Source organism: Molothrus aeneus, unplaced genomic scaffold, assembly GCF_037042795.1.
Source record: "Molothrus aeneus isolate 106 unplaced genomic scaffold, BPBGC_Maene_1.0 scaffold_19a, whole genome shotgun sequence".
NCBI lineage: Eukaryota > Metazoa > Chordata > Aves > Passeriformes > Icteridae > Molothrus > Molothrus aeneus.
The window spans coordinates 720,546-736,170 of record NW_027098863.1 but is presented as its reverse complement, the minus strand read 5'-3'; the positions used below and the strand labels follow the sequence as shown (position 1 = coordinate 736,170).

General features: G+C 53.7%; 1 protein-coding gene across 1 annotated transcript; it reads left to right on the top strand.

Annotated features, from left to right (window-relative positions):
* Positions 1–2,620: 2,620 nt before the first annotated feature.
* Positions 2,621–3,553, top strand: LOC136569705 (olfactory receptor 14J1-like). The gene has a single exon (XM_066570066.1). It carries the CDS (start codon positions 2,621–2,623, stop codon positions 3,551–3,553), a length of 933 nt encoding a protein of 310 aa, XP_066426163.1.
* Positions 3,554–15,625: the final 12,072 nt, after the last annotated feature.

The window sequence follows — 15,625 nt, the reverse complement described above, 5'->3', positions numbered from 1 at the left end:
CATGAAGTCAATGGAACATGGAACAGGTCTGCCTGGTTTGGCCTCCTGGGGGCTGTCTGACAGGTCCCACTGAATTTGACATGTCAAGGGCCACTTCCCATCTAACCATGAAGCACTGGGGCTCCGTGCTTTTATTCCTATGGGAAAGAACTGTCTTTCTTGTCTAGGCACCCATGGCCAAAATTGAGATTCTGCGTCTAAAATTCTCTATATCCAAGGGTTACTCCCAGACAAATCTGCCCATACAGTCAAGTCTGGCTAGCCTTGGCCTCTGGTGGCTGCCTCTCATCTGCCCCTGCACCACTGGGGTTCACTTGTTTCCTTCCTATGGAGACCATTGTGACACTGCGGGGTGTTGTGGAACCAGTGGGACTCTTTCCTGCAGTCAAGGATCTGTGTAGGGCAGCTAAAGACCATAGGAAGGACTTAATTTGTTTTAATGGCCTAATGAGGGACATGTTTGCAGCACATGTCTTAACTCCCTATGATTTAAAATATATTATGACCATATTGTTTTCAACTACAGAATACACCCTGTGGGAAGGGGGATGGAAGTGTTTACTAAATCAATTAATAGCAGACTATGCTAATAATGAGGCAAGGGCAGAATTGACAATCAACCATCTAGCTGGAGAAGGACAACACAGCCTAGGACAACACAGAGGCACAGAGAGCTTCAATCAGTCAGGGCTGGGAAGGGGCTGAGAAGTGCCTGGGGCACAGTCACTGCCAGCCCTTGGCACAGGAACCTCTGGCTGCAGGACAATGCAGCTGCAGCTCCTGGAGCCATCTCCTCAAGCTGGAACATCCCAATGCCTACAGACTCTGTGAGTACAACTCTAGGTATTTCTGGTGCAGGGGAGATGAAATGCTCATGAAGCTCTGACATGCTGAGGGGTTCTGGTCAGTCATGGAATATTTCCAAAACAATGAATTTAACAAAAATGAGGAAATTTCCAAAAACTAGGTAGGTATTCAGTTTCCTACTATTGGAGAATGGCAGCCAAGAGGAGATAAATATTAAAGGTTGCTTAAAAATTATTATTATTAATTTTGACAAGTGCCTGAGACATCTGAACTCTTATTTTTAGTGATCAATAGGCTCACAGGAGATCCCTAATGTGCTTTCAGCCACTCTGCCCATGGACAGCAGCAGCATCACCTTTGCTGGAGCCATCAGGCTCAGTCTGAGCTGTCCTTACTCCAAGCTGAAAACAGAACCTGCCCCCAGCCAGTGCCCTGCAAACAGGCAGGGTTCTGTAGGGCCAAGGAGAGTGCACAGAGATTTGGGGTCTGTGAGTGCTGGCAGGGAGAGATCAGGCACAGGGAAACACCTGCAGGAGGGAAATCTGCAGGAAGCAGAGAGAAGATCAGGCAATGAGAGAAAACAAAGCCCAGCAATGCTGTGGCAGGGAGAGTTTAGAGATGCCCACAGGAGCCCCTGCAGTGCAGCCCCTCCCTGTGAACAAGCCCCCTCCCTCCTGTGCCCCAGCCAAGCCTCTGCCCTGAGGGCCGGGGCTCCAAGGCGTGCAGCCCCTCCTGTGCAGGCAGAGCTGCAGCAGAGCCGTGGGGCAGCTCTGCAGCCCCGGGCCCAGTTCCCTCTGCAGAGCACAGGGCTGGGAGCAGCTGCCCAGCCCTGGGGGCTCTGGCAGGGGCACAGCTGGCTCAGGGTGACGCTGTCCTCAGTGCCCGGCTCTGGGCAATGCTGTCAGTGCAGCCAGGGAAGGAGCTGCATCTCCCTTCATCCAATGCCATCAGAAGGACACTTGGAAGTCTCCCTGAGATTTCAGCTCAAGCTGGGAGCTTCCCTCCAGGATGCAAACCTGTCCTGTAACATCTCTGTGTTATCTGAAAGCCTGAGGGTGAGGCATAGAAGTTCTAGGATGGGAAAATGCTGCTGGGTTGGTGAAATGAGCACTGTGTGTCCCTGGGTACAAATGTGGGGCTGAGACCTTGAGAAAGGAATGGACATTTGGTGGACTGTGGAGGATCCATCTGCTCTCAGCAGTGTCAGGATGTTTTTTAAAGGAAACATGGGAGGGTGATCATCCTCTGTCTAAGAATGATGAAAGCCCAGAGAATCCTGGAACAGGACTGGGAGACAGACCTCCTCCCCTCACTCTCCACTCACCACCTTGCCTCAGAGAACTCACTCTGTTCTCCCTGAGGGCAGCAGAAATGCTGAGAGTTTCTGACATCTGAAAATAGTCAGCAAGAGAGGGGGAAGAGGAGCTGTAAAATCTCTAGAAGATTTAAACAGATTTTACCATTCCTGCTCTCTGGCAGTGGGGGTGCACATGCTCACGGGGCCATCTGTATTAACAAGGTTTCAAAGTGGAACACAAGAACAGGTCCCTGTCCTCCTCCCACATCTGTACAGCAGGGCTGAATTATAAAAACCCTGTGTGTAGCTGCCCTGAACCTGATGTCCCACTCAGCCAGCACCAGCCAGGGCACCCCCCTTGGAGTTGAAGGAAAATTTGCTGGAAATTCAAAAGGGTGTCAGAGGGTTATACGAGAAGGGTCTATGGGAAAAGGCTTTGTTTTTGCTGGAAAAAATTCCTCCTAACCTGTCACTGACTTTTCTCCATGAACAGCTCCCCAAGGCCAGTCCCAGCAAATGTCCAACAGCAGCTCCATCAGGCACTTCCTCCTGCTGGCAATGGCAGACACGCGGCAGCTGCAGCTCCTGCACTTCTGCCTCTTGCTAGGCATCTCCCTGGCTGCCCTCCTGGGCAACGGCCTCATCATCAGCGCCGTAGCCTGCGGCCACCACCTGCACACGCCCATGTTCTTCTTCTTGCTCAACCTGGCCCTCGCTGACCTGGGCTCCATCTGCACCACTGTCCCCAAAGCCATGCACAATTCTCTCTGGGACACCAGGGACATCTCCTACACTGCATGTGCTGCCCAAGTCTTTCTGATTTTCTTCTTCCTTGGATCAGAGTTTTATCTCCTGACCATCATGTGCTACGACCGCTACGTGTCCATCTGCAAACCCCTGCACTACGGGACTCTCCTGGGCAGCAGAGCTTGTGCCCACATGGCAGCAGCTGCCTGGGCCAGTGCCTTTCTCACTGCTCTCATGCACACAGCCAATACATTTTCCCTGCCCCTGTGCCATGGTAATGCCCTGGGCCAGTTCTTCTGTGAAGTGCCCCAGATCCTCAAGCTCTCCCGTGCCAAATCCTATCTCAGGGAACTTGGGCTTCTTGCTGTTACTGTCTGTTTATATTGTGGCTGTTTTGTGTTCATTGTTTTCTCCTATGTGCAGATCATCTGGGCTGTGCTGAGGATCCCCTCTGAGCAGGGACGGCACAAAGCCTTTTCCACCTGCCTCCCTCACCTGGCCGTGGTCTCTCTGTTCCTCAGCACTGGTATATTTTACTATCTGAAGCCTCCCTCCCTGTCCTCCCCATCCCTGGATCTGGTGGTGTCAGTTCTGTACTCGGTGGTGCCTCCAGCCCTGAACCCCCTCATCTACAGCCTGAGGAACCAGGAGCTCAAGGCTGAAGTGAGGAGACTGACGACTAGATGCTTTCAGAAGCATTAAACTGTTGGCCAATTTCTGCAAATCACTTGTAATAAAAGTCATCTTTGATCAGTCTTGTTGATTTAATTTTGGAGGTTCTTTTCCTTTGTTTTAGTATTTTCATATTGTCAACAAAGAAATGTCAATCTTTGTGCCATTTCTAATTTTGTTTCTCTCCTCCTTCCCTGTGGCCACAGAATGTGTCAATGAGGGGCTGTGCTCTCAATGGCTTTAGAGGAACTAAAGGATCTCCCAGCAGAGTTTTCTGCAGAGATGCCCTTTTGTTGCCTTCTCTGGAGCTGCAGCAGCAATGTCTGTGTGCAGGGCTGGGGGGAGATCAGTGCTGGCCCAGCAGCTGTGCCCAGCAGCAGCAGCAGCACTTGGTGCTGCCAGTGCTGCTGCCGTGGCCCTGCCCCGCTGCCCTGGTGGCCCTGGTGATGCTGCAGGGCCTGAGTGCTCTCGGGGCTGGGCACAGCCCTGGGGGTGGCAGTGCCAGGGCTGCAGCAGGGACAGGCCATGGGCACTGCTGGGGCAGCGCTGACGCCTCAGGCCAGGCCCTGGGGGCTCCAGGCTCCTTGCCCAGGCTCTCTCAAGAACACGGCCAGGCCAATGCTCAGCACAGAAACCCCCGTGAGCAGCCCCAGGCTGGCCGTGGGCAGGCTGGGGGCAAACAGCATGGCTGGGGCTCTGTAAGGGCCCTGGGGCAGACGGGAAGGAGCAGCAGAGCAGGGGCTGATCCATCCCCAGTGCGCTGCACAGCCCAGGGCAGCGTCCCAGAGTGTCCTCATGCAGCTGCCAACAACATCCCCCCTCTGCAGCCCTGGCCTCTCCCCCAGCTCACACAGGTGCCCCATCCTTGCAGGCACAGACACAGCAGCACAGGCTCAGCATCCCCTGGTTGCATTGCACACAGCAGGGGGAACACCCCCATGCTGTTGCTGTGGGGACAAGAACTTGAGGGAGCACAAATGCCACCAGCCCCTGGGGCCAGCAAGGCCTGGGGGACACCAGGGAAACCACTCAGCTTTGTCCTGGCCTCTGCAGTCAGCCAGAAAGTTTGTTCCCATCAGCTGGGAGTTTCCTGTGCCACTGCAGACGCTGTTGCTCAGAGCCAGGGCTGCCTGGCAGCCACCCCCAAACTGCCCTCAGCATTTCCTTGGATGCACCATTGCTTTCTTTACTCTTCCTGCTACAAATCTCTTCCTATTGCCCAGCCCTGTTCCCTCCCATGCAAACAGCCCAGCCCGGTTTGCCCTTTCCTCTCTGGCCCCACTCCCCATTGCAGTTCCTGACTTGGCACCATGGGAACGTCCCTTGGGCAGCAGGATCATCCTACAAGTGCTGCAGGAATTGTCTGCAGTCTCCTGCAGTGCCTGCTGCTGCACCCTTGTCAGAGGCACCCCAGGCCAGGGGGGCACATCTGGGCTGCTCTGTCTGGCTCTGGGGCTCCCTGTTCTGTGCAATGAGGAGGAGCTGCAGAGGCTCTGCAGGACTGACAGGATGGGCTTTGGGGCTGCCAGGAGAAGCTGAGGGACCTGGGCTGCTGGAGCTTCTGAAGAGGAGGCCCATGGCTCCTCCTGCAACTGCTCCAAGGGTGGTTTCAGAGAATCCCAGAATCAGCAAGGTTGGAAAAGGCCTTAGAGGTCATCAAGTCCAACCTGTGCCCTGACATTGCCTTGTGTCCCCTGGGCCTCCTCTTCTCCAGGATAAACAGCCCCAGCTGCCTCTGCTGCTCCTCACAGGACTTGTGTTCCAGACCCCTCCCCAGCCTTGTTGCCCTTCTCTGGACATGCTCCAGCCCCTCCATGTCCTTCCCAAATTGGGGAGCCAAGAACTGGACACAGCACTCGAGGTGCTGCCCAACCAATGATGAGCACAGGGGAAGAATCCCTGCCCTGCTCCTGCTGGCCATTCCTAATCCATTCCTAATCCATAGGAGTGCCAGCAGTTGGATGTGGGAAATGGTGGGGACAAAGTTTCATGTGTTACCAGCCATGAAGGGTCTTGATCTTTATATCTCTTAAGAGTGCATTAGAAGTTGCTGGAGGTCAATATCAATTGGACATTGCTGATACAAACTATAAGGAAAACAAAACAGGACAAAACAGTTCTCTCTGCATTGTTTTAAATACAATATATTCACATTAAATAAACTACTGAAATCTCTTTAATTAACCACAGAAGAATTGAACATTTAAATGATTCCCACGGGCTTTTCTTGTTCAGGTGTTTTGAACACGTGTTTATTAGCCTTTTTCACTGAATTCCTGAACTGAACAGCTCAAGAAAGAAGAGGCCTCTGGAGTATTTAAATTCATCAGCAACCTCCAAATGGCTGAGGATCCATGCCCATGAGAGCAGCAATGAACAGAAATGGGCATAGCTTTGTGGCTGCCCCAGCTTTGGCATAGGCCCTGGGCCTGGAGCAGGAGCAGGTCTTGAGGGCCCCAAGGCCGGGGCTCTTGTGCTGCCCTGGGCAGATGGGATGGCAGCAGGGGCTGCAGAGCCCTCAGCACCTCAGCCTGAGGGGAGCAGGGCAGCCAGGGAGCCTCCTTTGGCCTTGGCCAAGCACCTTCCCCCATGGCTGGGGCTGAGTCCTGTGGCAGCTGCAGCTGCTGCTGTGGCCTTGGCAGGGGCTGAGGCCGTGGGGCCAGTGCCCAGAGCAGCCTGGCCTGAGCAGAGCTGTGGGGCCAGAGCTGGCTGGGCTGGGCTGGGCTCAGAGAGGCCCTTGGTGCTGCCCAGAGCTCAGGGCAGCTGGCAGAGCTTGCAGGGAGCTGGGCTGGGCTCCGAGAGCCTGGCCCAGAAACCATCAGTGTCCATCTCAGCCTGGCTGAGCGTGCAGGGGCAGGACTCAGGCCAGGCCTTGTGGGGCAGGGCCCAGAGCCTGTGCAAGGCATTGAAAACAGGCAAGTGCCCCAGAGAGGAGGCTGCTCTGTGCCCTTGGTGGCATGGACAGAGCAGGGAGGGGGCCCAGGACATTTGTGGTGTGAAGGACCAATGACCTCATTTGAATACAGAGGGCGGATGGGAGGTGCTGGGGTTGTGCAGATGTATCGTATGTAAGATCTTGGGCAATAAAGAGAGGGCAAAGAACCTTGGACAGCGCGGTCACACCTTTTAGGGACGGCTCTGGTGCCTCCCGCCGGTGTTAATAAACACACCACTGTCTAACTTTAATTAGTTAGATAGTCTCTGTCTGTGACCTTTGGTTTTAATGACTCCTAGCCTGCTCCTTCATGAGAACAATCCTATCAGTCAGAAAGCAAAGGCTGCAGGAACTCCTCTCCTGCAAGGCAGGCTCTTGTCAGCCAGATTTCCTGCTGGAACCCAGCTGTGACCAAGCAAACCAGTGCTGGCTGCCATGGAAACCATTGGAAGCAGCCTCGTCCCTCTCCTCCCCATGAAACCAACTTCAGCCTGGCCTGAAGAAGTCCTGATACACAGGCTGGCCTGAAGCAGCCTCCACTCCCAGCTCCACACTTGGCCTGTGTGTCCTGAGCTGGGCTGCCTTGCTGGAGCTGAGCTTCTCCTGTGCTTGCCCACTGCTGCAGCTGCAGGGGAGCCTAAAGGACATGAGCGTTTCTGGCTGCTGTCCCACCATAAGGAGAACCCTGGCAGATCAGCATTGCAAGGACTTCATCTGGGGCAGGAGCAGGACCCAAAGCAAGGCTTGCTCTGTGCTCCATGCCTGCCCGTACCACAATGCCACTGTTTTGGTGAAGAAGGGAGGTGATGAAGAAGATGCCACTCAACACCATGCACTTCAAGACACCTCTAGAGGCAGTGCCAAGGCAAGTCCAGAGCCCAGCTCCCTGCAGGCAGCAGCTAAGCCAGGAGGGCTCAGCACTCAAATAGAGAAGAAGATGTTCTGTCTCAACAGGAGAAGGTCCTTCCTCTCTCGGCAGTCAGGGAGCTCAGAGTGGCCCTCCCTGTGTTGCTGCTGGCCTTTGCTATGCAACACCTCTGAGCTCAGAGTCCTTGGAGCAGGGAAGCCCTGCAGGGACAATAACCCATGGCAGAGCAGGAACCCATGGAAGGCTGACTCACCTCTCCCTCAGAGGGGCCTGAGAGCCACAGTTGATCTCCCGGGGGCTCAGGGAGGAGCTGACACGTGAGGCCTCCCCAGGCACCAGCCCCTCATAGCTGGGGCCTCCCTCCACGTGGCACAGCTCCGGGACACTGCAGGTGCTGCTGAGGTGGCCAGAGAAGGTGGAGGAGACCTGCTGGCTCTCTCCTGGCTGCAGCACACCTGACACTGGCAGGATACTGAAAGCCTGGGTGGAAGACAGGAGAGATTGAGGTGCTGAGCATGGAAATGGATGCAGAAGAGCATCTTGGAGCAAAGTGCAGCTGTAGCCAGAAGGGCCTATTCCCCAAACACTGCCAGAATCACCCTCACCTCATCCTGCATCCATGCCACTGACCAGTGCAGGGACCATGGGGAAAATCTTCTCCCATCCTCAAGGGTCAATGCATTAAATAGTACATTACATGAAAGTGACCTGGGATGTCTCCTGGCAGTAGAAATTCTCTCTGATGCACAACTTGCCTTTAAAAAGTTTCAAAACTTCCTGCTTTTAGAAAAGGAGGAGACTCAGAGTGAGAGCTCTTGGAGCTCAGGGAAGGAGCCCAGCCCAGCTCATCTGACTCCTGAGGCTCTGCCCCTCTCTCTCTGATTTAAATGCTGCTTTCTCAAGGTGCTACAGCAAAAGCGCCTGCAAAAACTTCCTGTGGAGCACCCGAGGAGTTCCAGGGGGAGCAGTGACCTCCACAGGTGCTGCACAGCATCCTTGGGCAGCCCTACAACGTGTCCTGCACGGCCTCTCCAACAAGCAGCTGCTTCAGCAGCCCTTTGTGATGGGCCTGCAGGGATGGGAGGCCCCTCTGTGGCCAATGCTGAGGGCCCCCAGCGGCACTGGCAGCTCCAGCCCTGCTTGCCACACTGACAATGGGCAGTGAGACAGATTCCCTCCTGCCTTCTCCGCTCCCAGGGGAGTGTGCACCATGTCCAGGGAGCACCTGAATCCCTCCAAGCCTCATGGCAGGTGAGGGTTTGCAGGAGTTGGTGCTGGCACCTGAAAAACATGCCATTTTCTCTGCTGGGAGGAAGAGACAGCCACTTTGCAAAGTCTCCCTTTGTAAGACAGCTTCAGGGCCAGCAGTGCAATAGCAGCTCTGGGTGAAAGCAGAGCCCTGCAAACAGGGAGTCTGGCTGCCTTGGGAAGAGGCTCCATGGAGATCAGGATCATCCCAGCTTGCTCTGGGAAGGAAGCTGGAGGTCTTACCATGATGATGCAGAGAAAAGCCTCATCTTACACTGGGAAGGAAACAAGGCAAAAAAATCCCCCACTCAGCACAGGTCTGTAGGATCTGAGTCAGCTTCTCCAAGGAAAACTCTCCTATTTCTCCCTCCCACTCAGCCCATGTCCAGCCACTGGCCCTGCTGCCCAACCCACCGTCAGGGCACAGCAGAGCAGGGCAGCAAAAAGGGAGCTCAGCACGAGCAGGACTTGGTGCTGGCAGGCTGGGGAGGCAACACAAGCACTGGATGTAGAAGAAAATCTACCTCTGCTCCTGAAGAGTGGGTAAAATCCTGTACTTCTTTCAGGGCTCTGGCTGTATCCTCCTGTCCAATCCTGAAGTGCTTCCATCGAGATGCCAGGGAATCCAAACTGGTTTTCTTCTCTTTCAGTGGCTGGGGTTTGAATTTATGTGGGTAGAGCTCATCTCTGGAAAATAAGATAACTATGAACAGGGACCTGCAGTGGGAGGGAGGGACACCTGCACGAGCAGCTCCTGGCCAGGATGTAGCCCCTGGGTGGGTGCTGGCACGTTGACCTGAAAAATGGTTTGATCCAGCCCTTCCCAGTCCAGGCTGGAGCAGGTCTGTTCTAAAGGCAGCCCAGGGATGACACTGAGGTGCTGCAGCAGCTGCAACTGCTTGCATCGAGCAACTACAGAGGACAGGCATGAACACCTGGTGGGGATGCAAAAAGCACAGTGGGAGAGGGAAAGACAGAGAAGGCAGCAAAAAGGTGAGATTTGAGGCACCGAGGGGCAGACCCAACCAGTGCCCAGCCAGCAGAGCCCCCCCAGTGCCTAAGGCCAGAAACTCTGCAGCTCCACCAGGGATTTATCAGGAATGTTCCCCTGACATTGCTGGGGGGTTGGTTGACATTTTCCAACACTCCCAGGCGACTCAGGTCGCATTCCCCATCCATCCATCCATCCATCCATCCATCCATCCATCCATCCATCCATCCATCCATCCATCCATCCATCCATACACAGGCTGTGGTGCTGGGATCCTGCCAAGCTCTGCCAGCCTTGGGCTTGGGGAGATTTCTGCCAGCTGTCCTGAGCTCCGTAGTTGTGCTCTCTGTTCCAGGAAGCAAGCAAGAAAGATTTAAAAAAAAAAAAAAAAAAAACAAAAAAAAAAAAAACAAAACAAACCACAACAGGGAAACCTAAAAAACCTTCAACAGCTCAACCTTGCTCAAGTTATTTCTTTAGGGACAGCTACCACTCTCCAGCTGAAATGCTGGGCTTTTGGGGAAAAAGAAAATTACATGTTCACTTCCAAATCAAAAAGGATTTAAAAAGAAAAATTACATGTTCACTTCCAAATCAAAAAGGATTTAGATTTTCAAACTAAAAATTATTGGCCCAAAGCTTTTACCTTTGCAAGAAATCTCTAGTTAAGACCAGACTGACAGTTAAACAACTGGTCTTTCTGGTGGGGAGAAACCCTCCTCTTTAAGGGAAGCAGCCTGATAGTTGAAAGCAACTGTTTTGTCAAACTTCAGGCTCCCTGGCGCAGCCTGCATTGCCTGTCCTTCCTGTTCACTGATTTACAGGCAGTGCCACAATGGCCCAGGTTCCGATGTCTGGTGCCATCCAGGGAATTTGGCATTGCCATTTCCATATGTTTTAATATAAGTTTCAATCCTTGCAACCATCCTTCAAATGCCAGCTTTCCTTTCTTTTACAGAAAGCTCAAGGTTCCCAGAAGTCTTCTGACGTCCTCTTTTGTGCTCAGAGAGATGACATTTTGAAACAGATGTTTCCAAAGTTAACAGCATGTGAAAGAATAATGAACTGAAATGACCCTGGGTTCCAGCTTAGCCAAACTCCATTCTGTGTCAGACACTGAGATTGCCACCTCTAAGGCAGGAGCTGTTTGTGCCCCCCATCCCTCCTGTCCTTCTCCCCAGCAGCCTGGGCCTGTTTTCCCCGGCAGAATCCCTGTCTCTGTGCACCCTGCCAGGAGCAGTTGCACACAGGCTCACATCTCCCCTTGCCCTCACCAGTGGGTTTCTCTCATCCCCGAACACGCCGATGACAACGTTGGTGCGATGAGTGCCCAGGGCCTGCACTTCCACCACAACTGGGATCTCTGCTGTGCTCTGGGACTGCACAATCCCACAGGGCTTGGGGCTGGAGTAGAGCACAGCAGAGTCCTCCTTGCGTTTCTGGAAGGGACACAATGAAATGCAACTTCAGAGGCACCTCTGAAGAAACTTTAGACTCCTTAACATCCACCGCAACAGCAACTTACACACACGTTTAAAACTCCCCAGCACAAAGGTAAAAGGCACAAACAAGATGCAAGAATTGTAGGCTTAGCACTCCCAGGGGAACCTGCAAGGAGGCTGCCAGCACAGGCATTGGTGTCTGTGGATGCAGCAGCTTTTCACAACCCTCTAAGATCTCCCACATGAAAACACCCTGGAGACCAGAACATCAACTGTTTCCTTAGGAGCCTCAACTGCCTCCTAAAGTTTACAGTCGGGTAGGATCCTGCTCTCAGCAGATCTTTAAGACTGAATAGAAACCAGCAAGGTCTTGTCCAAACCCTTTTTCCCCTTAATAATCTCCTCAGTAATATTTGACAGAAGGAGGTGATGTGATGCCAAACCTGGGGAATGAGCCCGTAGCAGCCAGGAAGGTGGCTGGGATTCCTAATGATGATCTTCCTCTCATATGGCACCTTCAGGTGGCACTCATCGTACAGCCAGACTGGGGAGGACACTTGGAGCTCAGGAACGAGACATCTGGGCAGAGAGATGACCCCAGGGCAATCAGAGATACTGAGAGAACGGAGAACATTTCCCCCCAGAGATTGTGCAATGGAGCAGAACACATTGGTCACTGTCAAATGCACATTGAACAGCCCTACAGGGATAAATTGCCTTCTACCTCTTCCCACTCCAACATGTCTTGTCAAGGAGGGGCAAACCCTGAGAAGCAGCACCCAGAGGCTGCCAAGTGCCCCAGGCAGAGCACTTTGAGCCACAGCTGCCTCAGCCCCTCCTTTACTCAAGAAGGCTTGCAAGGACTCCTGGAACAGTCCCAGTGAGCCACGAGCTCTGGGGGAGCCTTCCCAACAAGGATCAGTGCTCCCTAAGGCTCAAGGAAGACACAACTCCATTGTCTCAGTAAAAATGACTCCCTTCTCTCCCATGGTGCTGTTGCCCTGCCTGAGAACTCAGCTCTTTGCCCCAGCCTTGGAGGGCACGATACAGCAGCTGCCCCACAGAGGGGCTGATCAGCCCCTGCCAGGCCCTGCAGCTCCCTGGCTCCTTCACTGCACAGCTCCAGGCACTGACTGGCCCCAGCTCCACCTGCTTTACAGAATGGCAGCCCAGGCACTCCCTGGATGGCTCTGCCTGGGACAGGGAACAGCCCCAGGGAGCTGCATCCCTCTTGGCATCACACTGACACCCACAGCAGCACAGCAGCATGGAATTCTGCTGCAGCAACAACAACTTCTTTTGGTCTCAACTCTGACAACATTAAAGCTCAAAATGGGAAGCAGAGGGAAGGAGAAAAACTGGAGCTGACCTGCCACATCAAGGGCTGCTTTCCCCTCGTAAGACCTTGCCCTCACCACTCTTGCTGGGAGCCACTTCCCCCCTGCCATGGGCCCTCATGGACAGAGCCAGACCCTGACTCTCAGCAGACTGCTTGGTGTGGCCCAAACCAGTGCACGGTGCTCACAACCAGCACAACTCCACCTCTTGCAGAAGAAGGAGAGGAGGCCCTCAGGAAATTTGTTCCACCTCAAGCACCAAAAACCAGGCCAAGAAATGACATCATTCCTGGTGCCTTTAGCAGAGGGCCCAGGCCTGTGCTGGGCTGTGAGCAGGGGTGCTTTTCACCACAGGCTGCTGCCCAAGCACTGCTGTTCTCATGTCCAGCTGGCACAACATGAGGCCATTCAGCAGCACTTCTCCTTGGCAGCTGCAGCCAGCAAAGCCTGGGCAAGGCAGTGCCTGGGGGGGCCAGGCAAGGGCTGGTACCTGGCTGTGATGATCAGGGTTGCCACTCCCCTGCCAATACCCTCCAAGTCCACCAGCATTCTCTGGTAGAACTCCATCACTGTGTTGGAGCACAGGGTCACCTGGTGGAAGAGAAGAACAATCAGTTCTTCCTTACAAAAGCTCATTACCCACGTGTGATATCCTCCAGTTCCTGAGGGAGGATTTGGCCTTAATTCTTCTGCTGCTCCATGTGTAGAGCACAGTCTCAGAGTAACAAAAGCCTTCTGGCAATGCCAGATTTGTTAAAAACCCCTTGCTATCAGGGCACAGGTCAGCTACATTAAAACATTAGACTAAAGCTCTATGCACCACTGCATTCAAATTAAGGGGCCAATTTTTCATCTGACTACAAAGACATCCATGCAGAGGAAACCTGACTTCAACACAAGGAGTTCAGCTTCACAGCAGGAAGCTGAGGGCAAAGTGTGGCCCAGCAGGTGCTGGGCAGTTCATGGCTGCAGAGTTTTTTGTCCCCACTGGAGATTCCTGCAGTGAACACAAATCATTCTGCTCCCCAGGAGGGGGGAAATGAGACCAAGAAGAAAAGCTAACTGCTTTATACAATGACATCTCTCTAACAGCCACCTTCTAGCCCTCATCCTTCTGCTGCCCACTTGCAATCAAATAACTCGCTCTCAAAAACACAAGAATGGCTTCAGGCCTTGACCATAAGGTATGAGACCTCAGCATGTGATTTTGGAAACCAAACAGTGCTCCTTGAGGAACATCCCGAGTAAGCCAGCTAGCAGAGGCCTCCCAGCAGTGCAGATCTCTCACTGCCAGGATGCTCAAAGCTGGCACCAGAGCTAAAGCCCTCCCACACTGCAGTGCAGCTTCAGCCCTGGTGCTGCAGCGTCTGTGGCTGGGCTCTTGCTGTACCTCGATATCCTGGTGTCCCTGGGGCAGGATGGTGCCTTGGCTGGGATTCATGGTAAACTCCCTGGGCTCCACATAGAAATGGATTCCCTCCCTCCAGGCTGGGTCAGTGTCCCTGCGGATCTGATCCACGCTGTCCACAGCCGGCTGCGTGCCATCATCCGACATGCGGAGCTGGAACGTCAGGGGCACCGGGGAGCTGTTGGTGAGGCGGCAGCGCTGCAGGTAGGGAAAGCCTGGGGAAGGACACAAATATCCATTCAGGCACCCATTAGGGCATGATCCTGGGGGGAATAGCCTGGCAGGATGAAAGTGGGATTGGAGTTGAGCTCTTATTAGCTGAACTACAGCTCACCGAGAAGCTGCGTGAGGAATGAATCGTCACTGAGTTCCCTTTGACACAGATTCCAGACTGCAGCCTTGAAAATGCCCACTCCTAGACCTGCTGAACACTGCAAGCTTCTCTCTTTGTGATGGGGAGGAGCTCCCTCATCTTCCCCAAACCAGCACCAGTTCTCTCTCAGTGATGAGTGTGCACCCAGACCCAGCATTTACTCTGAGAATTCAAGCTGTCAAATTCCCTGGTCAGCCTGCCAACACTCCCACCGTTTTCAAGATATATAAACAGTGAGTCGTCATTGAAAAGAAGCTACAGCAAAAGAAAGTGAGGATGGAATCAGGAACTAGAACATGATGCAAAGCACCCTAATGCAGCTTGTCTCTGCAGGATCCTTAAGGCATCTCTTGGTTTGGGCCAAACAGACTGAGCATGTGACAGCTCAGAGCCCACTCAACTGGGGGCACACCCAAGCCTTGCTTTGAGATTAGCAATTAGGAACCAGGTCCCACCTCACCCAACAAACGGGGACATCACAGCCATGCTGCTCACTGTGATTGCTGCCTGCAAGGGTTTCCCCCACTCTAGCTCTGAGATTTGCTTTCCATCCTGCAAAGCCAGAGATACAGCCACTCATGGTGGGGATGTCCTGCAGAGCCCGCAGAGCAGCCACAGCCTGCTCTGCAGTGCACATCTGGCTGGGCTGGCAGCTCTGTGGGGAGGAGACTTCTCTCCAGGCCTGCTCACCAAGAGTCACTGGAACACAGATGGGGGGAATAAACAACTGCAGCTGCAGCCCAGAGCTTCTCTGTGCCCATCCAAGTGACCACTGCCAGCTCCAGCAGGGACTCCAGCAGGGAGGCAAGAGAGGCACAAAAAGGACAAACCCAGGTGTCAAAACCTCAAATGAGACTGAGGCCAGCACATGCAGACAACAGTCAACAGTTACAAAGAAGCAAAGATACAACAGCTGCCTTCAGCTGAAGAGACCTTAGGAATGAAATGGCATTCAGCAGGATCAATCTCCTGCTTCAGAACCGTATTTCCATCTCTTGCCTTTCTTGTATCATTTTTTCAAAAGGCAACTTGACAAGTGCCTCCGTGGTGATGCAGGCTGGGGCAGAAGCAGCTCAGGAAAGGCAATGAGTTTCCATCAGAAGTTCATGAACTTCCTTGTCCTGGGTTTAGGCTTGGCAGTGAATGTTGCCCTTGGTCTGGCAAGGGGGATAGGGGTTTTGGGGGGTTTTGGCCCTGGGCTGGGCTTTTCCATTGGGGTTTTTGGGAGTTGTGGCGTGATGCCGTGGGCGGCTGTGCAGTGGGAGCTGAGGCTGGGCAGGGAGCGAAGCTTCCCTTCCTCCCGCTCGGGGATCGCAGCTCGGCCGCTGCTGCTGTGGGAGGTTGTGTGCTTGGCCTGGGACTGCCCTGGCTGCAGCTCAGCGCTGGCATCGACCCTGCCTGCCTGCCCCACTCCTGCCTGCTGCTGCTGGGCACTGCCCACATCCCCCTGCCCTTTGGGGGTTTGCAAAAGGAGCATTTCCTCTTTCCCTTCCCTTCCCT

Coding starts and splice junctions, on each gene's coding strand:
- LOC136569705 (XM_066570066.1), top strand. CDS start 2,621: ATGTCCAACAGCAGCTCCATCAGGCACTTCCTCCTGCTGGCAATGGCA.